This window comes from Cricetulus griseus, chromosome 4 (genome assembly GCF_003668045.3).
Source record: "Cricetulus griseus strain 17A/GY chromosome 4, alternate assembly CriGri-PICRH-1.0, whole genome shotgun sequence".
Classification (NCBI taxonomy): Eukaryota; Metazoa; Chordata; class Mammalia; order Rodentia; family Cricetidae; genus Cricetulus; species Cricetulus griseus.
Window position 1 is genome coordinate 211261553 of NC_048597.1, and position 25586 is coordinate 211287138.

At 46.3% G+C, this 25586-nt stretch overlaps 1 protein-coding gene across 1 annotated transcript in view; it reads left to right on the forward strand.

Annotated features, from left to right (window-relative positions):
• Positions 1 to 659: 659 nt before the first annotated feature.
• Slco2a1 (solute carrier organic anion transporter family member 2A1) overlaps positions 660 to 25586 on the forward strand; it is a 67691-nt gene continuing 42764 nt past the window's right edge. The window contains exon 1 of the mRNA XM_027414329.2: positions 660 to 755. Within this exon, the coding sequence (XP_027270130.1) occupies positions 660 to 755 (96 nt within the window). The remainder of the gene's footprint in view (positions 756 to 25586) is intronic.

Below are 25586 nucleotides of genomic sequence, written 5' to 3' on the forward strand. Positions count from 1 at the left end.
TCTCAGAGCCATCACCAGAACCGAGGAACCGAGGACCCAGGTTTGCGGAGCGAGTGCAGACACGCAGAGCCCGGCTCTGGACAAACCCTAGAGCCGCGGAGACTCCTCGCTCCCTTCCACCACTTGGAGACCCGGTGCCCCTCGGTTCCCTTCCAACTCCCCACCCCTTCCTTAGTGCCCTGCCCACTCTCTACCCCATCAAGTCCCCAGGTCTCTCCGTTGGCCTGCAGCCTCCTGTCTCGTCCTTCCGCGGTGGCCCCTTCTTTGGGGACCTGGCATCACCCCGTGTGCCATCTCCGGGCCTGCGGGACTTCCCAGGCAGCCGGGGCTCACCAGCTTGAGTCCTAGAGCTTCTAGGCTTCTGCAGCTGGGACGCCAGGGCCCAAGACACCTGCCTGCAGAGGCGACAGCGGCTGGGCGGGGGCTTGCAGCACCTCTGACACCCGAGGAAGAGAGGGAGGAGGGAGAGCGCGTAAGTTTCATCACCGCCACAACTTATAAAAACTTGTGAGCGCTCGCTCTCTTGCTCAGTCTCCGCGCCGCGCTTCCCATCGCCTGGCTACCACCGCCGCACCCCGAAGCGCCCAAGTCCCGCAGAACCTGCCCCCGGGACTGTTGCCACTGCCTGGGATCGGTCAGGGGACGTCTCCTCCGTCAGGATGGGGCTCCTGCCCAAACTCGGAGCGCGCCAGAGCAGCGGCACCTCCTCGGTCCCAGCCAGACGCTGCTCCCGCTCGGTCTTCAGCAACATTAAGGTGAGTAAAGTTCGGGGACTGCAACCCAGGGCGCAGTCCTGTCTGGGAGCTCTGAGTACACCCGGCTCGCTTGTCTCTGCCGGGTGCCACATCCTTGGGGCCTGGCAGGGAGTATGAAAGGGCAACTACAGGGCGATAGCGTTCTCTCTCTCTCTCTCTCTCTCTCTCTCTCTCTCTCTCTCTCTCTCTCTCTCTCTCTGTGTGTGTGTGTGTCTCGCACTTGTTACACAGGTTCTCCTGGGGAATAATAACCAGAATAGATGAACTTTCACTCAGAGGGAGCTGTCCCGTTCTTCCACGGAGAAAGAACACCTCCAGGGAAATCTTTTGGGTCTCAGCAGTGGCCATGTTCTTCCTTAAGGAGTGATCCAGTGGGCAACAGGCTGTAGGCACCCTGAGATGCCACAAGTCAGAGCACGTCCCAGGTGGACCACAGAAGCCTGCTCTCCTTGGCTGGGCTTTCATATTTGTAGTTGTCACGGACCAGATTGCTACCTGGCTGCAAAACTTCCAGCAGTTTTGAGAAATCCCCAAACTCTTCTGGTCTGGAAATGGCCTCAAGAAAACCGCAGGAGCTGGAGGTTTATTAAGAAAGGTCACAGGAGGTGACTGTGGCCTGAAAGTTATGGGGAATTAGGGAAGAAAAAATGTGGTGTTGGAAATTGTTAGGATGAGAACGCAATGCCTTCATTGATAAGGGTCAAAGGTGAGGTCCTCTTTCTCAGAGGTCTAGAAGGACCTAGAATAGGGGAGAGGTTCCTGAAGAAGGCACTTCCTGGGAGGGCTAAATGACCCTGTGGGAGGTAGGAAGCTAAAGAACCTACATCCAGGTACCTAGAGTCAGGCAAGAGTATGGTGCTGAGAGATTATTTCCCACAGCCCTCCCTTAGATGCGTCGAGCAGGACAGGTATGGGGTGCCTAGACCTCACATGGAAGACTTGGGGCACTGTGGGCAGGCTATGTGTGTCTAACAGAAAGAGACTCGGGAGTCAGAGGGGATGCCACTGCACACTTTAACTCAGGCTGTTACTGGTGGAGCTTGGGTTCCTTGTGGGGACCCCTGCTTTGGTTCCTTCTTCCACCAGAGTTTTAAAAAGTTGCATCGATTTCCCCCTTGGAATATTAATAATACAGAAAATGGGAGATAATTGAAACAATCCTCAGATCTCCTCCTCTTTAGCCGGAACTGGATGGGAATAACACGTATTATTTTGGTTTCACCAGTCTAGAGGGACTTGGAGAATTGCGAAGATTTTTTTATATGTATATTTTTAACTGAGGAATTAGAAGGAAAGGGTGTGCACAAGGGTTGGGTGGTCTCAGAGGAATGGGGTTGTGGCAGGCTTGGGGAAGGAGGATTCTCTGAGTTTCCCCAAGAACGGTAGGAGAGGTGGCTGTCCCAGTATTCCTAACAGTAAGGGTGACAAAGATGAGCTGTAGAGCTCAAGAATGACCATGTAGAGCTACCCCATAGTCCCTAAGATAAGTGGATGGCATCTAATTCTTTGAAAAGATATAAAAAGAAGATAAAAACTTTCACATGCCCTAGATTCAAGCCAGAGACTTGGACCCAGGCCAGTTGGCCTCTGAAGGGAGTTAAGTGCTCTTATCTATCAGTCAGGAGTTTTTCTTGATTCTGTTAAAATATCTCCTTGCTTGGTGGATAATAAGCTTCAGCTGACAGGCAGTTAGGGGAGAACCCACCTTGGCATCCCTATAAATCAAAGCCTGGTTATTCCGGGAGACCCCAGACACACCTCCAGTGGAGAATCTCCCTAGATGAGCTTTTCTTTCTTGAAGAAGGTATGCCTGGGGCTTTGCTGTTTGAAGGGAGATTTCTTCCTCTTAATGACAGGTTGGGTGACTGCCCTATACTTTTCCAGTAGGGAAAAGGTGACCCAATTGACATGGGGGAAGGTGACAAGGGACATGAGGTTTTTCTAGAATCTTTGTCACTGGGATGGACTATCAAGAGTGATGGTGCTGTAAACACCACGTTCCACATGGTTCAGGAGAGGGGGTAAAGTCTGAGGACAAGATTCCTGCCCCATCCCTGCCACTTACTTCCTGGGTCATGCAGGGAACAAGGCTCACCTTTCTTGGGCCTCTGGGGTCCTTTCTTTAAGTGGGTGTCATGAACAGTTCCCACCCGTGAACCTCAGAAAGAACTACCTGGAGCAAGAGTAGAAAGGGTCTCCCCGGGGTGATCGCCAAGTGAGACAAGTTCTTGCATCTATAAACAAGACTGTGCATTCCAGTGTCATTTAGGAGCTCTTGTTCCAATGCTAGCCCAGTGTACATGAAGCCCTAGATTCCACCCTCAGCACCACATTGTGGACCTGTACAGGTTCAAACCAGATGGGGGCCCAACACTGAGAGGGGGGAGTGGGCCCCACCTCTAACCAAGATGCTATTTACAACGGATAAGTACCAGCAAAGGGAAAATCAGTGTTCTTCCACGGAGTGTCACAGGGCATATCAACCACACGTCAAGGTAGACCCCATGTCCAGTAGCTGGCCAAGGCAAAATGGACTCCATGATTTTTTGTTTATTTATTTTTTGTGGGTTTTTTTGTTTAGTTTGGGCATTGTTTTTTGGTTTATTGGTTCCTGTTTGTTTTGATTTTCACTTTTGAGTTTGTGTGTGCTTTTTAAAGAGAGAGGGAAAAAGAACATAGAGTTGGGTAGGTAGGAAGGTGGGGAGGGTCTGGGAGGAATTGGGAAGGGGAACATGGTCAAAGTACATTGTACAAAAAATTTTAAATAAAAAACAAATCTTTAAAATTGTTTAAAAGTAAAAACACATAATGAAAATAAGAAAAAAAAAACTGGGCATGGTGGTCCTGTAATCCCAGCATTCAGGAGATAAAGGAAGGAGGATTAGAAGTTCCAGGTCTTTATTGGCTACATAGTGAGTCTGAAGCAGCCTGGTCTACATGAGACCTATGTCAAAGAAAAAAAAAAAAAAGGAACCATTGTCCCACTTATCCCATGATGCAGTTCATAAAGTTCACCATAATACTTATAATAATATCAACAAATAGTAGCTAACAGTAGTTGAGTGCTATGAATGGACAGACTTTGAGAATTTTGCGCCCACATTCCATCTTCTTTACAGTTCTATCAGGTGGATAATATTACCAATCTATTGATGAGGAAATCAAGGCTTCATAGAACCAGGAAGGGGTGGCAGGGAGAGAAATGAGGCAGGAGCAGCTGGAGAGCAGAAAACTTCTACCCAGCCCCTCGTTGGTACCACACTTTGCACGCTGGATCCGTTAAGTGGCAACAGCACAGTTAACAGTACTTTCTCCAGGTCTGAGAGATATCCAGGAGGAGTTTCAGTGGTACCCAGCCAGATACCCTCAATGCTAAACAGCTCCTGCCTCTTCACTCTTCGTAATGCTCAGAGAAAGAGCCTTGAAACTCTTAGGGAATTTGTGTGTGTGTGTGTGTGTGTGTGTGTGTGTGTGTGTGTGTGTGTGTGTGTACACAAATGGACACATATACACAGATATGTGGAGGTCAGAGGACAACCTACAGTATCATCTTCAGGATGATACTGTACCTATCTCCCCTGAGAAAGGGTTTTAACTGACCTGAAGCTCACTGCTTAAGCTTGGCTGGCTGGGACCCCCAGAGCTTCTCTGATCTCTACCTAGTATTAGGATCAAAAGCATCCTGGCCTTAGCTAAGGGTAGAACTGGGTTCCTCCTGCTTACAAGATAAGTGCCTTACAGATTGGGCTATCCTCTTAGCCCTTGGGAAGTGTTTTTTTTTTTGTTGGTGGTGGTGATGGGTTTTTTTTTTGTTTTTTGTTTTTTTGTGCTGCTGGTGGAATCTGGAGCCTTGTACAAAAAAGCATTTTGCCACTGAACTACCTCCCAAGCCCTTTGGGGTGAATTTTCACATCCCCTCCTGCAGGAGACATCTCCTGAGATCTGGTTTACAAGATTCTTAGGAAGCTCCGAACCTGCTCAAACAATCCCTGTCAACTGGCTTAATACAGCCCCAGGACTCCAAATTAAGAACAGGTTCCCTCAGAGATTCTGGGGTAAGACAATGTTCGTGTCCTTAGGAGGGCAGCATGACACAGACCTGAGACACTCTAAAGTGAAACACTTTTTTGGAGCTAAGTTGAGGTTATCTTATAGGGAGATGGGTCTGCTGGTGATGGCTACCAAACTTGAGGAAAAGCCACACCCATTGGGGGTGGAGGGGCTCCCCAGTAATGGGAAGAGAGGAAAGAAGGACCAACCTTATGGTTTGGTTTGAGGGGACTGGGAGCACAAATGTTGGGAAAGGACCTTGTTCTTGCCTGAGTCTGTAACTACTGAGGTCTCTGACTCCCAAACCCTGGGGAGGCATCTTGAGCATCACTTCTTGGTTTCTAGAATCGGGGACAACATGCCAGAAATCTAGTCCACCCCAAGAAGACATTCCCAATAATGGACTCCCTGCACCGAACAACAGCAAAGGAAGACACACTCACCTTCCTCCAGGGGTGCATTTCTCTAGCATTCAGAGATGTGTTCTGTTCTCAGGAAGCCATCTTGGCAAGTTTAGGAGAGTAGGGAGAAGGAAGGATGAGGATTGGTGGCTTCCCCGGTGATAGGACACTGGGATCCTCTCTGGGACGATGCTCAAAGCCATCTATAGCTTTTCTCTTCCCAACACAGAACAAATGAGAACAACTTACATTTCTGCGGGTAGAGAGCCTCTTTCATCTTTCCTGATTGTGACATGACTATCTCCTTTTCCATGCTAGGAGACGCAGCCCGGGCTGCTGGGAGAGGGGCAGGCTTCTCCTCACCTTCTCTTGTCTCACCCTGTTATCAGTTATGGTGTTTGCAGGGGAAGGTCAGAGGCCTCTGACCCCCACACCCCCATTCTCTCTCTTCCCATTCTTGCTTGGCTTTATCCCATGCCATGGTTTTAACCACACTGTGACAGCCTCTTTATCTGTAGAGGCATGGGCTGCACATATGGAGGGGCACATTGAGAGGACATGGATAGGGAGACTCAGAGGCTAGGGAGCTTCCTGGGCCCCTCAGAGAGCCACTACGGGGCTATTCTCCGTTGTTCTTAGATATCTAGAGACTCTACCTTAGTTTTCTCAAGGAATGCTGTGAAGAAGTGGCTGTGTGAGTTTGTCCTTGCTCATGCCCACAGCACCTACACAGGCAGCTGTCACTAGGGGACTGGGGCTCTCTCACAGTGGCCCCATGAGAAAGTCACATGTTGCTAGTACCAGACACAACTTGATTTGTTTAAGGGTCTTTTAGAAAATTGTTTTTAGTTTGAAACAATGACAGGTTCCTAGAAAAGCTGATCTTAGAGGTCCGGTGTATCCTTCACCCACTTTCTCCCAGGGTTCCATGTTACATAACAATGATAATCTCAAAGCATATCAAAAGCAGGAAATTGACATTGCTATCTTGTGCACATACAGTACAGTCCTGTACTGTTTTTATCACACGTAGACTTGTGCGGGCACCGCCCACCTAAGGATACAGAAGTGTTTCACCACGCACCATAGAGAACTCCCTGTACCAGCTTGTTGATAGTCTCATCCTCTTATTGTTGTCCCTAGTCCCTAGCTAGCACCAATCCAGCCTCCATCTCTATGATTGCATTATTTGAAGGATGTTATATGAATGGGATCATGTAACAGGTGACCTTCTGAAAATCAGCGGTTTGCATTCAGAACAATGTACTTGAGTTCCATTCCATCCAAACTGTTACATGTCTCAAGAGTTGATTCCTTTTTACTACCGAAGTGTGCCAAGGTATGGATGTACTATACACTGTTTACACATGTTCGATTACTGAAGGGCTTTTGGCTTGTTTCCCATTTGGGACTAGTTCAGATAAATCTGCAAGAGTGATTGTGTATGGGCTTTTGTGTGGACATAGCTCATAATTTCTCTAGGGTGAACGGCTGCTGGGTGGTGTGGTTGTTGCACAACGATACTTTAAAAAAGGAGCTTCCCAACTATTTCCTGGAATGGTCATCTCACTTTATGCTTGTTTGGCTCCTTGACAGCATTTGATATTGTCACTCCTTTTTGTAAAAATTCTAATAGATGTGCAGTGGCATCTCACTGTGTCCTAATTTGTGTTTTTTTCATCGATGGCAGGATCAAGCTTGAATTCCTGTTCATGTGTTTGTTGGCCCTACATGCTGTCATTTTCCTTTAGTGTTGTGTAGCTTTAAAAGTTCGTTTTGTATGCTAGCTACGAGGCCTTTGTTGGGTATTTGGTCTGAAAATTTTGTCTTTGAACCAGTAGGTTGATTTTCAGAAATCATTTAAAATTGTTTTATAGAGAAAATCATTAATTTTGATGAATTCCAATTATCAGTCTCTCTGTGTGTTTATGTGAATACACCTGCTCAAGTGTGAGCACAGAGTAGTCAAGGGACCTTGGGTGTCAGTCAGTCCTCAACTTCCACATTGTTTGAGACAGTGTTTCTTGTTCATGGCCATACACAACCCCAGCCTTTGTTTTTGTTAGTCTCATGTAGGCCAGGTTGCCATCACCTCACTATGGAGCCAAGGCTGGCCTGGAATTCCCAATCCTCTTGATTCCATCTCCAAATTGCTTAGGTAACAAGTATGTGTTGATACATCTGGTTTCCATTTATCAGGGCTTTCAGTGTTCTGGATCCTTCTTTTGGTGTTATATCTGAGACACTTTCATTGAATTATCATTACCGAGTACTTTTTTATTTCTCCTATGTCTTCTTGTAGAAGTCTTTTTAATTTTTTTTACATTTAAAAATTTTCCATTTAATTCTATTCCATTTTGAGCTGAGTTTTCTGTAGATATGAGGATTGAGTCAACGTCTTGTTTTTTTCTTGCCTCTCACTGTTTTTTGTTTGTTTGGTTGGTGGTTTTTTGAGACAGTGTTTCCCTGTGTAGCTTTGAAGCCTGTCTTGTAACTAGCTCTTGTAGACAAGTCTACAGAGATCCGCCTGCCTCGGCCGAAGGCATGCACCACCACAACACCTCTCACTGTTCTTGTACCACATCTCTCCTCTTCGGAACAGTCTCTGTCAAAAGCCTGTTGGCTGTTCTCATGTGTGTCTATTGGTTCTTCATTCCGTTTCACTGTTGTATATCTGCAGGTCTCTCCTTGTGCCACTGCCTGACCATTGTGGCTGTGGAGTAAGGCTTGAGATGGGAAGGGCTTGCTGTCATCCTGTAATGGCGTAGTTACCAAGCGTGAGAACTCATGGAGTTTCTCTTGCACTTTGGCTTTAGGATGCTTTCGGGCAGATTTCAAGCTCCTTGTTGATAGTGGGGATGAGATCTCGTGCACTTATGTCTCCACCTTGCTGTCTGGCCTCAGAGGATTGGCATGCCTTTTCCCCTTGGACGGTTTCAGATCTGTGCTTCTAAATTCTTTTCTGTGGGAATGGAAGATGGCTCAGTCTGCCATAAAAACATGAGGTTCATATTCCCAGCACCCATATAAAAATCTGGGAGCAGAGGCACAGGCCTATAATTTCACTTCTGAGAGGGCAGACAGGAGGATTCCTGAGGCTCACTGGCCAGCCAACTCAGCTGAATCATTAAGTTCCAGGTTCAGTGAGAGACCCTGCCTCAAAACAAACCCAGCTGGATCCATAAGTTCCAGATTCAATGAATGATCCTGCCTCAAAACTAGGGTGAAGAGAGATTGAGAAGATACTTGCTGTCAACCTCTGGCCTCCACATGTACATGCATGTGCTCTTGCACACATGTGTATACTCACAGATGTGTACCCACACAATAAATAAAAATCCCTTTATAGTCCTAATGACAACCCTGAAGAGAGGTGTCAACACCTCCTTCTCACAGTTGAGGAAAAAGAGAACCATGCATGGCTTCATGCCAACTAACTGGCAAAGCAGGAATTCTCACTCAGCATCTCCCTCCCAGCCGACTTCTTCCTGTGGCCATGGAAGGAGTCGGACTTCTAGATTCTCTCATCCATGACCGCTAGGCTTGGGCTCAGTGGTCTCGGGGGTCCTTCTCCAGTCTCAGATTCTCATCTAATGCTGGCATATGCTGATTGAGATGAGACTAGGAGCAGGGCCAGTTGGGTTTGTGTTCTGCTTGGAGAACTGTTAGGAAATGAGTGGAAACAAGATTCTTCCATCCAATCCCTGCTCACTTGGCTCTGAGGACTTTGGTGGCCTGGGTCTGCCTTACTGTTGGACATTGATTAAATCTGTTCAGGGACAGAAATGGAAACAAAGGCATAAGTCTTAGACTTTACTGTGGGGTGAGGGATGGACTGACACTGTGGAAGTGTGGGCAGTTCCCTTCCTGAGCTGGCCTGCACAGACTCTTTGCATTCTGGGTAGTGAAGCTCCGCCGAATTTCCAAGAGGCTCAGGTACAGCCCAAGGGTAAAATGAAGAGAGGGAGCTGGAGGGCTTGTGAGGATCCCTTGGGATATTCAATATGATCAGTATTTGGTGCTAACCCCCAGGACTGCCCTCCACTACTGGAGATATGACAGACTCTCCCTTCCTTAGAGATTTAATGAGTATTGGGTCCTGGAGGAGCCTAGAAAATTGCTTACATTGAGAGGACTGCTGCACCAGATTGCCCTGGGACATGGGCTAGCCTAGAGCACCAAGAGTCTTGGTGAGGACACAGAGGTCCTCAGAAGGGGTCAACACAGAGCTCTTGTGTGTCAGATGCCCCACCTCAAGGCCATGGGTTCTGCGTGGAGTCAGTAGGTTTCCACATCTGGGTGGGAAAGGAGGACAATGTATCTGGGGACCTGACTAACGCAGAGAGTTACTTTTCTTTGATACATGTTCTTTTTTTCTCTGAAAATCACGTGAATTTTATATTTTGTTCCACAATCATCTATTTCTACAAGTTTGTTCTTGTTCCCACAATCATCTATTTCTACAAGTTTGTTCTTGTTCACCAGCAGCTCAGGGAGCCGTGTCTATGTGTGTCTCAAATGCAGGATCCCAGATGAAACCATCAAACTTGAGAAACACGACCCAGGTAGACCCAGGTAGACCTCAGATGAGAGCTACTTTATCTGGTTAGCTTACCCAGGCAGCTTGCTGGGTACAGAGGTAAGGATTCTAGACAGATTAAATGGGATGGGGATGCGGGGTGTGAGTCAGAAAACTCCTAACCTGATCCCTGTGGGACACTCCAGAAAAGGAGCCAGTTACAGAATCTGTGTTTGGGAGACAGAGACGAATTGGTAGATTGCTACCAATGTCTATCAGCAGAGATAAGAGCTTTTTCCTGGCATTTTTGGTTGCCAAACAGATCCCTAGACAGATTTCAACCAATCACTCTCTCGATCAGCTAAATTTAGACGTCATTCCTCACTTGGAACCTCCTCTTTTTCTTAAATTTCCTGTTTTTCTTTGGCTCACAATGTAGGTGGAGGCAACAGCTGGGAGGCGAGCCAGGAGTCTTTAGTTGATTGATTGTGGGTAAGACCCTTTCTAGCTAGGTACTGCTATTTTGTCTTTCTCCCCAAGAGGCTCCCAAGTTTCTGAGACAAGTTGCGTGTAAATCCCCTGGTTCCCAGGCTGAACAACTGCTTCCATTTGCCCTGGGATTCGGGAATTTCACTTTTAAAACTGGAAATGTTCTAGGGAAATTGAAATGAGTTAGTTGACTTACTCCCTCCTGTGCTAAGATAGTCTACAAAAGCAAGCTTCTACCCTCTGCCTGTGGGGTACCATAGGCAGTGAGGAGGACACAGATGATATTCCTGGTTAGGGATGAGCTTTGGGGGTTCATGGGAGCTTCCAGGAGCTTACTGATGGACCAGATCCTGGGTTTTTGCAGTGCCAAGACTCATTAGTCTCTCCCATTTATAGGTTAAAGGCCTTCTCCCAGATTCCTGCATCCATTGTGGATCATAACTAGTTCACTGTATTGAATCTGTACAGATAAGGATGGAATGAGCTATGGAAAGCTGAGGCTTCCTGGTCTGGGGAATTATTGAACTTAAGAATTGGCTGTGATGTCAAGAGGCTAGCTTTCTACAATCCAGGCCTACCTGCTTTGGGATGACACCACTCACAGTGGGTGAGGCCCTCCTATGTCAGTCATCAGTTAAGACAATCCCTATCAGACATGCCCACAGGCCAATCTGACCTGGGTAATCCTTCAACAGAGACTCCTTCAAATGACTCCAAGCTCTGTCAGGTTGATAGTTGAAGCTAACTAGGATATAACCTATGTATATACTTAATGCATAAATATGTAAAATTTACAGGGAGTGGGGTGGCATTATTCATAACTGTTTGGTTGTCTTATTTGTATTATATTTTAGTTTAGCTTAGTTTTACTTTTGCTTTTTTTTTTTTGAGACAGAATCTTGCTCTGTTGCCCAGAGTTGTATAAGAAAGGTATCCCATGAGTGAGCTAGAGAACAAACCAGCAATCAGTATTCTTCCATGGCTCCTGTATTTTGTTCCTGCCATGACTTCCCTTAATGATAGCTTTTGACCTGAAAGTATAAGATGAAATAAACCAGAGAAAGATTCTGGAATTCTGGATTCTCTGAATAAATCAAGTGTACCTCGAACTTGCAATAATTCTCATAAGTCTGGTTATTACATATGTGAGCCACTGTGCCTGGTTTTGATTACCTTTAAATCATGACCATTCAGAGTCCTACCCTTAATTCTAACACATTCTTAGTAGCAACTACAAAATTCCTTCATATAATCACTCACAAAACATATCCATGTTATTAGGATCATGTATATGGTAAGCAATAAAAAATGGATGGCTGTGACTATAATTATCAATATATTTGAGGCTTCCCTCATGGGAACATACCTAGTGTGTGTGAGTTTAGTGAGGTGATGTTGACAAGACTATGTCCTTCCAGAACTCCAACTTTCTCTATGCTATGAAGGGCAGACCCTTACTTCACATTTGATCATGGAGGAAATTGGGAGGTGGCCTGTAGGACTGCCACTTACACAGGTATGGAGCTGGAACTATGGCTTTCTGGGGGATACTGTCTTGATATTTCTTTCTCTCTACAGCTGCACTGTGCTTCATAAATCTCCAATAGTTTAGCCCAGAATTGTACTACATCATGGCTTCCTACTAGAGATGCAGAGATGTTGCTGTTTTCTAAGCTGGATTTGTCAAATGTTGTCCTGGAACTGTAACTTCCTCATGGTCTTCTCTGGATGCATATTCCTTCTTCTCTAATCTTGAACCTAGATCCATACTCCAGTGGTACGGTACAGTTAGATCTGATGTGGACACGGGGCCAACTCATGGCTTAAAAAAAAAAAAAAAACTCACTTGACTTCTAAACCAAAGAATTAATGGAAACCCAGTCTACTGCACAGTGTCTTATCATATAACTCATCTGCTTAGGAACTCAGACCGAGGAAAGGGATAATCTACATCACTAGAGAATCCGTAACTAAACTGCAAGATGTCTGTGGAATATTTGCAAAACTTTTGTGTGTATGTGTGGTGCTAGGAATTGAACAACACATCAATTGTAAAGTTTTAAAAATAAATTAAACATTGGGGAGCAGCTTATTCTCTGATGTTAAGTAAATGAGGCCGGATGGACATCTGTGTTACAGAGGGGATGCACCCATAGAGCAAGGCAGCTCTAAGAAAGTATACCCAGACAGCATCGTCCCCCCACCCCATTACCAACAGTTTAACTTTGTTCTTTGTGACTTTCTATGTTCTCTGTTGTTCTATAACAAACATGTTCTATATTTATGCTTAGATGAAACGATTGACTCCAAACTCTAAAGTGTGTGGTGGCATCTATCCTCCCTTGCCAGGTACACCAAGACATTGTGTCAACGGTACATGAAAGAAGGCAACAGAGGACAGAAGTGCTGTTTTTCAGGGCTCTGAGAGTGGACCACGGATGCAGCAGGGCTGCAGTGAGAAGCATGGGGTTGTCCTGTAGTGTGGTTGTTATTCCCGTTGCATCTTCACGTCTATTACTGCATTCCAGTCTCACTGCTTTCCCAGAGACGGAAGCAAAGTCAGATAGATAATAATACTTGAAGCCTTAAAGAGTGGCAAGAATGTGGGACATTCTCTTTTCTGGGAAGACAGGAGACAGGTCTATCCAGGAAGCCCTCCTTGTTCTTCTGGTACCCACTCCTAGGGGCTGGCTCAGAGCTTAGGAATCCAGCCCCAAGGACTGTCTGAACATCTTACAGAGATAAGTGGACGTGATCAGCACTGGATCAAGGACCATATGGTCCAACAGGGACCCCTGTTCTAAACTGTTCTCATAAGGCAGGTGGAGAGACAGGGTAATAGAGACTTCCTGTGTTAGTAAAGAGGACAAATGAAGAGAAACAAAAGAAGAGGTGTGGTCCTTGATCCAGTGGAAAATTCCTTACGTCAGATCGCCGAAGCAAAGAGCAAAATGAAAATGGTTTGCCAACTCTGCGCTCCACAGTCACAGCAGGTTCTAAGGAGCCACCAACATAACCACAACCTTTAGAGAAAAATGAAGTGAGGCTTAAGAAACTGCTCAGTTGGCCACAGCACAGCAGTCAACCCAACAGCTGGCTACAGTTTAGTTAACTGGCCCAGTGTTTTGAAGCCCCTCCCCTTCAAATACCATTTGACCTCCTGCTGCAGAGAAAAGGTCCCTCCTGAATAAGGGCAGTGAATAAAGTACCGGCAAGGGGTTGTTAGGAATTGGACTCACACCTGTCTCTTAGTGCTGCTGTAACAAATGATCCCAGCTGTGGTGGCTTAAACACTACAGACTTACGATCTCACTGTGGGGTGTCAGGAAAGCTGTATCTTTGGAGGGTGCAGTGGCAAGCTGTTTCCTTGCCTACTCCAGCTCCTCGAGTCACCTACATGCCTTCATCTCCTGTCCCTTCCTTCCCCCATCCTCAAAGATGAAAGCTTAGCATCTTGGTAAATCTTTCATCTAAGTTCTAAGAGGAATTAAAATGCAAGTATGTGAGGTTGTATGCATTTAGTGTATTAGCTAGAAGCATGGTTTCCTGGCAAATAAACACTGGGAAACAAAATTACCACTGATGTTCATGTCAATATATCTCGATTTTATTCTTTTCCAGAGATTCTGAAGGTTTGTTTTATTTTTCTTTTAAGACAGTAAAACACTCCTTAATGGAGAACAAGTAGCATCTTGTGTTTGGGGGAAGTTGGCTCCAAGTCACTTGTTAGGTTGAAATGAAGCCGCAGCTGGGCAACGTACTTTGGATGCGTTTATGACAGGGGAAGGACATCCAGACCCTGTGAATATGGAAACTCTGCTATTTTATATCCTTCCTCATCTTTGTGATCAAATCCCTCCACCAGGGATCTTGGATAAAATCCCAATTTAAAATCATAATCAATCTATCAAATGTCTTCTTTGTCATGCAAGCTAATATATTCAAAGGCTCTGAGGATTACAATTCTACATGGGGGAAGCCACTCTTTTGTTCAACTCAGGGTTTACTCAACTAAAGCCAATAGAAGGCACTGATACACATATTAAGACATAGATAAGGAATTGACTCACACAATATTGGGGGCAAGTAGTCCAATCACAAACAGGCTTCTAGAACTCTGGTTTGGACCAACGTTTCTGTCCACAGTGTGTGTGTGTGTGTGTGTGTGTGTGTGTGTGTGTGTGTGTGTGTGTGTGTTTCCATACATATGAAGATGGAGGTTTCTGTCCCACCAGGTCCCAATACTTCAGCTCCAAATAAACACACAGAGACATATTAATTATAAAACTGTTGGCCGATGGCTTAGGCTTCTTACTGGCTACTTCTCTCTTAGTTATTAACCCATAACTATTAATCTATGTATTTTCACATGGTCTTCACTTACTGGAGAATGCCCGGATCTATTACTCCTTTTGGCGGCTACATGGCATCTCTCTGCAGCCCCTCTCTCCTTCCTTTCTACCCAGCGAGCACATACACACACACACACACACACCCGTTCTCTTCAAGTTTTGTGACTGCTTGCATAGGGCCCACCCAGATGATATAGGATTATCTTCCTTGCTTAAAGTCAGGTGATTCCGCATTTTAATTACATCTGCAGTCTTTGATAGCAACACCTGGGTTGTGTTTGATTGAATGGGTGGAGCAAAGCCTGGCCATGCTGACACGTCTAATGCACTGTTACAATTAGGACCTATGCAGGATGGATTATGACAGCTCCAGGAGTTGGGGGTACCATGGGACCATAGGGAATCCATGAAATGTGAGGCCTTCCTGAAACTGTTGAGGCATGCATGCTTGGGTGAGCTCCTGTAAGAAGCCTAGGAGGGGGTGTGACTTGTTCCCTTCCTCAATTTGAAAAGGCTGTGATAGGAGTCAGCTTTCTTCTATAGCAACTTTGCCAAGCTACAGGATGAGCGTATCACCAGCGTCTTGATGCTCCTTTCCGTATGTTGCTTTCCCACTGCTAGGTCATAGGCCCCTGGGGTGCAGACATGAATGGGCGGTGGTGGAAGGTAGGTGAGCTCATGTCTGCTGCTCCTGGAACAGCAGCTGTAGGTGTTGCGTGTTTGCTTGGCTTATCTTTCCCATCTGAGGATGCTCACTGTGATTTCATTCAGGAATCTTGAAGTCTGCAGGGAGAAGTCACAGCCCAAACCAGCCAGGTGGAGATAGGAACTCACGTTCCCCTATTCTCCTGCACTTGCCTTCCAGAGTTCTAAGCGAAGAAGGAAATGAATCAGCATAGGGGGGCCTCCCCCATATCCACTTTGCAGCCAGAACCCCATGAGGACTCCCCATGCCCAGCCACGGGGGAGAGAAATCCCATAAGTCTCATAGATCCTTTTAGCATCCCTGTTCACAAGATGTGTGTGTTCAGAAGTTGAGCTTTGTCACTGGGGGAAAAAAGATGTCAGGAAGGAAGGAAGACTTGGGCTCAGGAGGACTTCCTTTGACTCTACAGCAGTGATCATCAAAGTGGAGTCTATGGACCAGTGGCACCCACCACACAAAGGAACTTATTGCAATGCCGGGGTGCTTAAAACAACAGGTATTCATTCTCCTTCAAGTTTGAAGATCAGAGATAAAAAATAAAAAACAAAAAAATCAAGGTTTGAATAGAGCTGGTTCCCTCAGAAGGCAGAAGGCATGCATTCCACACTCCTCTTCCTTCTAGTGACAGTCAGAAATCCAGGGGATTCCCTGGCTTGTTAGACACATTGTTCCAATCTCTGTCTTCACTGTCACGCGTGTCCCTGCTAGTGTGTCTTCCTATCCAGTCCTCCTCCTATGGACATAAGCCAGTGGGTTTGAGCCTCCTCTATTTTAGTAACCGATCATCTTGATTATAGTTCCAAAGACCCTGTTCCCAAATAATGCCAGATGCCAGGAGTTAGGATGCTAATATAGCTTTCTGAAAAACACAGTTCAACCCCCAATACCCAGCAAGGAGGCTGGCGACAGAGAATGTCCTCACTGTTTTGTGTAAGTCCTAAAAGGATGGAGCAAGACCATAGTAAAATGTACGGGGGACCACATGTAAGGCTGGTGGGTAGAGTGGTATACCATGAGATGTGGAGACTTGTGGGGGTGCCCATCCTGACTTCCCCGCCACAGTCATCCACACATGGGCCTGGGGTCTATGCCTTAGATACTTTGTTGGTAAAATCAGAGTAACAGTGGCAGGACCCTCTCATGATCCACTGAAGGTCATGTGATAGAATTGTGCTCACAGACTAAGGCAAAGAGGCATTTCTTTCTCCTGAGGTGTCTGATGGAATGCAGAGATCTGAACTTTGGGTAAGAGCTTTTTTCTCTTCCTACCACCCTCCTCCTTGCCTCCAGGGGAGCAAGGGAAGATAGTGGCAAAAGCAAGCTGCTTTTCCTACAGTGAGGGTGGGGCAATCTTCATGTTGCATCTTTCGGTTGTATTTTATTTTGCCTGAATAGCTTTTCGTTGGTTGGTTGGTCGGTTGCTTTTTGTTTGTTTGTTTGAAGACAGGGTTTCTGTGTATGGCTCTGGCTGTCCTGGAACTAGCTCTGTAGACCAGGCTGGCTTCAAACTTAAAAGATTTGTCTGTCTCTTTCTCCTAAGTGCTAGGATTAAAGGCTCGTGCCACCACCATCCAGCTTTGTTTGAATATCTGATCCTGGCTCAGATGGACCAGTTCTGCATAGGACCAAACTTTCAGGGGACTGATATCATGTTCGGAGCAATAGGATCTTGGCAGGGAGGTACCTGTGAAGATAGCCTGTAGTTCTGTGGGTCCCCTGGCAGTCTGAAGAGGGAAATATGAGGTGACCATGATGGGGTATGGGAGAACAAGTTGTGTCTGCCAGTGACTGCTGATTATAGAGAAGGACCTGATCTGTGAGTCATGAGTGGGGGCAGAGCCCACTCTGGGTGTGCTTGTGTAGACTGTGGAATGCCATAACCCGGAGAGGGACTTTCACTTGGGAACAGCCAGATGAGACAGTGTTGACAATGAATGGGGCTAGGACCCACTCGGGAAGGGTGGACAGGTATCTGGATCCCCACACGTATGCTCCCCAAGCCCTCTCCTCAAGCCTGCTCAAGGACCCACTATAGACTGCTGGAACTTTGTTCTCACTCCTCCACTGTGGCTTCCAGCAAGTGTGTAGAGGTTTCTCAGAAGGTCTCCTGGCAGCTGCTGTAGCCATAGAGGATGAATGGGTGGTGGGTGGACACACAGGCTGCCCTGGGCAAGGGCTTCCCTGAATGAAGGTTCTTTCCCATCCTGCCCGGACACTGACTCATTTCTGAAGGAACTTGCTTGGCTCTTCCATGCGTACCCCAGGGGCACAGCTTAATACTCTCTACTTCTCATGCCCACAAGAAATCTGACAGCCCATTGTCTGTCAAAATAAACCTAAGGGAAGGATCAAAAGTCAAAACTGAGTCTGAGGCTTCGGTTGTCCACATGGAGATGGATCTGTTGGGTGTTCTGGGCTAGAAGTGGCCTCTGGAATTCTGAAGAGAGTAAAAAAGAATCAATGGCCAAGGATTTGCTGAGTAAATTCCCGTGTCTCCAGAACTGCAGAAGGATACAGTGGAAGGAAAGCACCTGCTTCTATAATGAATTTGCAACCTAATTTGACAATTTTGTATGCACTTAACACTAGCCTTGGGATAGCTGGGGAACTAAGGGGTCATTCACTTGACATTTATTCCTTGTCTTTACCATGTTCATTAGTATTTATGGGAGGATTGCCTCTTCCTCAGGCTTGCCCTGTTTCTGTGGTCATTTCCTTCCCACGCTGCTGGTGACAGGTGTGTGCTGTGTGCCAGGAATGCTGTCGGGCCCGGAACACTCAGGGTGCTTGTAATTACAGTCTGGGCTCGGTTCCCTGAAGGAACAATGGGGAACTGTAGCTCAAGGGATATTCTTTGACATTAGACTGGTGAGGAGAAGTTCATGAAAAGAGGGACCAGAGGCTGGGAAGGAGAATCAGTCGATGCAGTGGTTGTCATGTAAGCGTGAGAGGTGGAGTTTGATCCTGAGTCCACATTTAGTAAACAGAACAGAACTGAGTGTGGTGGTGTCGGGTGCTTGGGATCCCAGTGCTAGGTGGGAGAGAATGCAGAGGATTCTCAGGGGCTCCTGAGAATGTGGGGATCCCAGGGACTTGCTGACCAATCAGCTTATTCTACTCCTCAAGCTCTTGCTCAGTAGGAGAGCTTGTCTCAAAAGAAGTGGATGGCAACCAAGGTTGTTCTCTGGGCTTCATATACCCACACACACACACACACACACACACACACACACACACACACACACACACACAGAGGAAGGTAAAGAACCCTCAAAGGGGAGCCTTTCTCATCATTTGTTGCCCCAACAATATATTACCTGGTGTGGGAGCAGCACTCTTTCTATTTATCTACACGTTCCAGCACTTAGCACCAAGCACTGACTGTAGGTGGTTTGGGACCCAAGAGGTAGGTTGTAGCCACTGTGCTGGGATGCTTAAGGAGGGGGAATAAGAGTTAGAGTGTGTGGGGCACTGTGGGCTGGGTACTGGGCTTGCATTTTCATCCAAGGTGGTGGGAACCCACAGGCTTGTCACTGTCATGGCAAGCTCTGGTCTCCATTTTCAGATCATTCTGCCATCTAAAAGTCCTTTCCTACAAAGTCCAAAGGCAAACTGAAACAGGCTCCTGAAAGTCAGGAGAGTGACTGCCTTGGAGGTGAGGCAGGAGGCAACCGAAGGGACCCCAGGGAACTTTGGGGGAAGCTGGGGATGGTGCAGTTTTTATTATGTAGACAGGCCAGCTTGGGATTTTTTTTGGGGGGGGGGAGTGTTCCAGACAGGGTTTCTCTGTGTAGCTTTGGAGCCTATCCTGGCACTCGCTCTGGAGACCAGGCTGGCCTTGAACTCACAGAGATCCGCCTGCCTCTGCCTCCCGAGTGCTGGGATCAAAGGCGTGCGCCACCAACACCCGGCGGGAATTTTTTTCAAGCTGAACTCTCACAACATACGCGTTTCCTGTGTGGATGTCATGCTTCAATAAAATGTTCTCAAAAGACTCCCCTGGCTGGTGTTTGAAGAGTAGATAGGAGCTGGGTGTGGTGGCGCATGCCTTTAGTCCCACTTGGTAGACAGAGACAGGTGGATCTTGGAGTTTGAGGCCAGCCTGGTCTACAGAGCAGGTTCTGGAACAGCCAGGGCCACACAGAGAAACCCTGTCTTGGAAAAAAAAAAAAGTAGATAGGAAGGAGGAGAGAGTAGTTGTGGGAAGGGAGATGTGACTGTGGGTTGGCCATGTGAAAGCTGCCAGTGGCAGGACTGGAGATGACCAAAACAGTTGAAGAATGTAACAAATTTGAAATTTGGCTTGGATGCACCAAGGGCAAAAACTAGAGTCCAGAAGAGACTGTAGGAAGGCATGAATGGTACGGGCATGGGCTTGATGGGAAATCAGTGGAAACAGGAGGGACACAGTTGAGAGGAAGTCAATTTGAGGATAGTGGACTTCAGTAAGCAGCCAAGCTCCCACAGGTGGGTGAATGAGACACCAAAGGAAAGTATGTGTGGAGGTAAGGACATCCTGGGTACCATCACATCCGGTGGAGAGTGAAGAAGTCTCTTACCAAGGTTTTTACAATGGAAACAGAACAACTAGTAGAGAAAGTAACATCACATATACCAGTTGATCTGTGTTGAATTAGCTGGGTGTGGTGGTGATCCTGTGATCCTGACACTTGGGAGGTATAAGTTCAAGGCCAGCCTGAGTTATATAACTAGACCCTATATAGCCCAGGAAGTGGGGGTGGAGAGGAGAGATACAGATGTAAGAGGGAAAGAAAGAGGGGAGAGAGGGGGGGTTCTTATAGAACTTAGGTAATTTTTGGAGGGTCCATTGATGTGATGACCAGGAACTGTCAACTTTAGCAAAAACAGTTTCTGTGGCACCTCCTTCCTCTGAACCCTCATACGAGCAGACATGGTGATGAAACGGAAGGGTGTTATGACTTGGTGCCTGTGGGCTGCTAGCTATCATTTGCCAACTGCAAATGGGATGCTTTTGCAAGTTCCCCTGGGCCTTAGTCACCTTCTCCACAGGCACAAGGAATCATTCATTCTCCAGGCAAGCATGTACTGAACACATACTATGTGTTGATCTGTAGGTGTAAAAGTGAGAACACGCCAAGCCTGGAAAACAGAGAAACAAAAACAAGTAAAAGAGACAGGCAAGATGCCATGAAGGCTGTAAGTGCCATCCCTCGGAGCTTCCTGGTGGCCATTTCCCAATTATGGGGCCACGTGACCCCTCCCTGGAGGTCAGATCCTGAGGTCCTGGACTTTTGTGAGTCTGTGTTTGTATTACAGTTTGCAGTTTCTCTGTCTGAAACACTGGCTGCCCTTTGCTTGAAGGCAGGAAGGGACGGGCTTTATCTTCAAACCCTTCCAGGATGTGAGAAAAAATATTGACATCCCATCTTGTTACGAGAACAAAGATGAGGAAGGATATAAAATAGCAGAGTTTCCATATTCACAGGGTCTGGATGTCCTTCCCCTGTCATAAACGCATCCAAAGTACATTGCCCAGCTGCGGCTTCATTTCAACCTAACAAGAGACTCGGAGCCAACTTCCCCCAAACACAAGATGCTACTTGTTCTCCATTAAGGAGTGTTTTACTGTCTTAAAAGAAAAATAAAACAAACCTTCAGAATGTCTGGAAAAGAATGAAATCGAGCATATATTGACATGAACACCAGTGGTAATTTTGTTTCCCAGTGTTTATTTGCCAGGAAACCATGCTTCTAGCTAATATGCTAAATGCATACAACCTCACATACTTGCATTTTAATTCCTCTTAGAACTTACTTTTTTTCTTCTCAAATCTGTGACTTTGAAAGTACAGAGCCCAGATGTCACCCTCAGGCAATCTCTCTCAGTTTGCTCTTCCATGTCACCCTGTCACCATCTCCACGCTGTGGTCTGCCTCACCCATTTCTGGTGCAGAGCCTCAGATGGGAAGCCAGGGGCCCCCCAGTGAGAGGGACCAGAGCAGCACAGAACAGCCAGCGCAGGAGGCCTTTTAGGGTCCCCAGTGTGGGTGGGAGCTCAGAAGCCCCACTGCTTCTTCCCCTTATGCCTTAGCTTTAAAAGGTTACAGCATGGAAAGTCACAGCCTTCATTTTCACATTGAGCAGATAGATCCTTTTACTTCAAAGGATACCCCAGGACCCCATCTTATCAAAGACTCTTTCTAGTGATAATATAATACCAGTTTCCCAAGTGAAGGAACAAGGAAGTGTCTTGCATCTTCTGTGTTCCTTTTTAGGGTGGTCTGACATTTTTGGTGGTTTTGTTTTACTTCCCAGAGCCAACAGGACATTGTCTTATCAAAGGCCTTCTCTAGTTCATAACAATACTAATAATCCTAACAATGCTAATTAATAATCCCAACAGACGATACCCTGGCTTCTTTCTTCTCTGGAGGACACCAACTTGGAGCCTGGGTTGGCTATTTTGAATCTCTGAGTGTTATCTTGTGCAGACATTCTTCCTGCATGGGAATATTTCATTTCCTGAATCACTTTGTGAATGAGACATTCTCCATCGGAGCACTGGAGGCTTAAGCAGGCTAGGTGGTTGTCTGAGGCTTTCTACCCTAGGACATGTCTGATTCTTTGATTTACTTCCTTTGGCCTTTGGAAAGAATAAGAAGGGTTCCCCATCCCGCTTCCAACAATGAGGACCCCTCAGGTGGGTCCCACAGGCACCAACTCAATCCCTCTCCTTTTTCAACTTTCTGAGATGTCTGATGACATCGGAAACCACCTTCATCTCTGTTGCAGTCTGGTGCCTTGAATCTGGGAACCTCACCATTCAGCTCTTAAGCACTGGTGAACTGCCAGCTAGCAAGGAGGAGGAGCTGAGAGCAGGGGAGTGTAAGTGGGTTGAGCACCCATCCAGAGTCAGAACCACTCTCAGGCCAAATGCCTGCAGTCAGAGGCACACCTCACTCTGGAAGATTCAGTCAACAAGATAGCACCATCATGACCTGAGTGTGTGTAGGGGGAGGGAGGATCTGTTTATACTTTGGAGGTTGACAGTTTGGTCCACTGCCCAGGATATAATGGATGGTCCTTTAATGATGATCTTGACACCACTGTGGTATGAAGGTACGGCACCGCCCTGTCTTCTGATTTCGGTACAGCATTCAATAAACTATATGAGGCAGGCAATACCTTGTTTTCAAATAAATAGGCTTTCTCTTAGATGATTCTGCCTCCATGGTAGGCTGATATAAACATCCTGTCCCCCAGGTGGGATGAAGCTGAGTGTGAGGTAGGTTAAGAACATGCTATACATTTTCTATGTAGGATATTCTTTATTTATGAGGAGTTTATTAAACACGATTCTGGGAACCTGTCCTTTTTTTTTTTTTCATTGAAGTAGGGGCGGAAGATTAGGAATAGATTGGGTTTGTAATTCAAGATGGCAGACTGACCATATGTTCATCTCTCTTCAGCTGCAGCATCCCCACTGTGATGAAAATAATAATTAAGGATGGTAAGAAGATACCACAAAGAATTAAAAGGGGGAGACACTATGAATGGATGGAACAACTCAATAATGTCTGTGGGATGGGCGGGGTTTGACAGTATTGCTGGGTGGGAGAGAGAGGCAGAGGGAGACTCTCTAGTGCCTCCAACCAGTTTGCAGTGGTGGGGAGCTTGGTGCCTGCCGAAGCCCCAGAGGAAGTAGGTATAGAGTCTGCGGGTGTGTCACGAGGCAGAAAGTGAATTTGGGGGTGAGGACCAGCAGAGGGTAGGGGAAACCCCACTGCTCTTTTCTCATGGATCAAGGGCACTATCAGCTGGGGGTGGGGTATGGCAGGGGGAGGAATTTCCAGGAGGCAAGCCCTGTTCCTATGGCTTCCAGTTTGCTTGTCAAAAAGTAGGATGGTCTAATAGTAATAATAATAATAATAATAATAATAATAATAATAATAATAATAATAAAAGTATTGATAGAACTATGAAAAGTTGGGAGGAGCAGGGATAACGGCAGGTCTAAGTGAGCAGACTCCTCATCCATGATGGTGCACAGTCTACAAAGACGGAACAAGAAGTTCTAAAGTAAACATACAAGGTTGAGATGTGTGATCAGGAGAAACAGAAACCTTGAGCTGTAGAACTTCAGGGGCTGGCTGCATCTGAGTACCCACTGGGTTTGTTACTCCGAGTCCTTCTATCCTGCTTGAGATTTTAAGCATATGCTTATTATTATATCAGTTATAAGATGAAGGGGGTAATAAAACGTCTAAAAAATATAAACAGATTTTAACGTCCTCCCTCCCTCCTTTCCTTGCCTCCCTCCTTTGGGAAGGACGGCTCTTCTGGTCCACCTTGACAGTTTCTTTAAGAAGCAGACAGCTACTATCTAGGAGTGGGAGTGCTGGGAGATCACCAGCCGATGCTCAGGCAGGCCACCCTCAGTGAAGTCACATCCTGGTGGTCATAAGAACTCACAAGAGCAGAGTTCTACCTCCCTGAGATCAGTGTGCACAAAATCAGAGCTGGGTGGCAGCCAGGGCTGCCATTATGTGGACTATAACCCTATGGGTTTGTGTCAGACCTGCCTGGCAGTGTCACAGCCTGCCAGTGCTTGTATGGTCTAATGCTGGTTACCTCAGAGCTCCAATGTCTAGTGTAGGAAAAAGCGAATTGTGAACATGACAAGGAAAACAATACATGTCTAGGGTGTCCTTTGACCCTTTCCCACTTATCCTGAGTTGTTGGGGTTCCCTCTTTACCCAGAGTGCTTGCTGCTACAATTGTCCTCCTCAAGTCACTGAAACTTGCCTTGGGGTCTGGGACCCCTCTCTCTGGACTTTATCTGTCCCTTTCTTAGGTCACTGGTCTTAATGGCCAATCCATTTTCTCTGCTTCCGTCTTCTCCACTCTCCCTGCCTCCATATTTGTTAGGATTGAGGAATGGGACTGGAGAGATGGGGCTAAAGTTCCCCAGCAAGGGATGTGTTTGCTGACTTTCTCAGCAAGGTGTATCTACAAGAGTGCACACACACACACACACACACACACACACACACACACACACACACACACACACACACACTCCTTGTAAACCTAGGTGTTTGGGTTAGCACAGACACACAATCTAAATATTTACTTGCGTTTTGAACCTTTCAGCATAGGTAGGCCCTTTGAGTACACAAACATTCCTACAACATTGTCAATGCTCATACTTTAAAAAAAAAACAAAAACAAAAACAGAAGATTGTTTATGGAATGCCCTTCAATGTGTCAGAATATTATTTTGAAAACCTTCATGCTTGTGATTTTGTCTTCAAAGGAATTTTCCTTTAGTCAACTTTATTGAGGTCTAGTTTGTCTATAATAAAATGCATAGACTTTAAATATAATCTCTACCTGTATAAATATCACTGCCATAAAACTGTCGATGATTTCAACCACATCAGAAAGTCCCTGTATACATAGTTGCAAATCTTTAACTTCTGTAGTTTGGGTTTTGAATACTCAGGAGCCATTCTGAGGGAGCCAGGTGAGCGAGGGTGACAGCTGAACTGTGCTTACAAATTACAGCCACATCAAAGGGGAGTTTTATAAATGATCAAGACTGGACGTTGTGATGAATCTTCAGTGCTCTGAGTGCCCCTACCCCCCAAGACTGGGTTTCCCTGTGAAGCTCTGGCTGTCCTGGAACTCACTCTATAGACCAGGCTGGCCTCAAACTCACAGAGATCTTCCTGCCTCTTCCTCCCAAGTTCTGGGATTATAGGTGTGTGCCATCACCACCAGGCTCCTGAGTGGCTCTTCTGCTGGCTAAATATTCCAGACCATAGGTTACCGCAGCATTTTGAAGATGTGATGCCCACTTGCTAACTATAATCCAGACATTGCTTCAAGGACTGGGGATTATTTGTGCTGAAAATGTCCTGCCATCTTTTCTCCTGGAAGTCTGAAGCCTGTTGGGGAAATATCAATAAACAAGAAATCGTATGCGATGTATAATTTGTGGAAGCACGAAACACCTAGAGAAGGAGCAAAAGTAGAACAAGGAGATAGGAAGTGACTGGGAGTAGGAACCCTTGCAGTGCATCTTTGTTTTCTTCCCTTATCTTTCTGTGAAGTATTAAACATAATGGAGTGAAGTACTTAGCTTTTTATAGGTAAAGAAGGGTGTGTCAGGGTGCTGGGAATTGCAGTGGAGTAAAGAACTTGCCTCGAAAGCAGAAGGGCCAGAGTTCAGTCTCCAACACCCAAGTGAAAAGCCACATGTGGTGGTGTGTGTGCACATAAGCCCAGTGCTGGGGAGGCAGACATAGGAGCTCCCTGACCAGCGAGTCT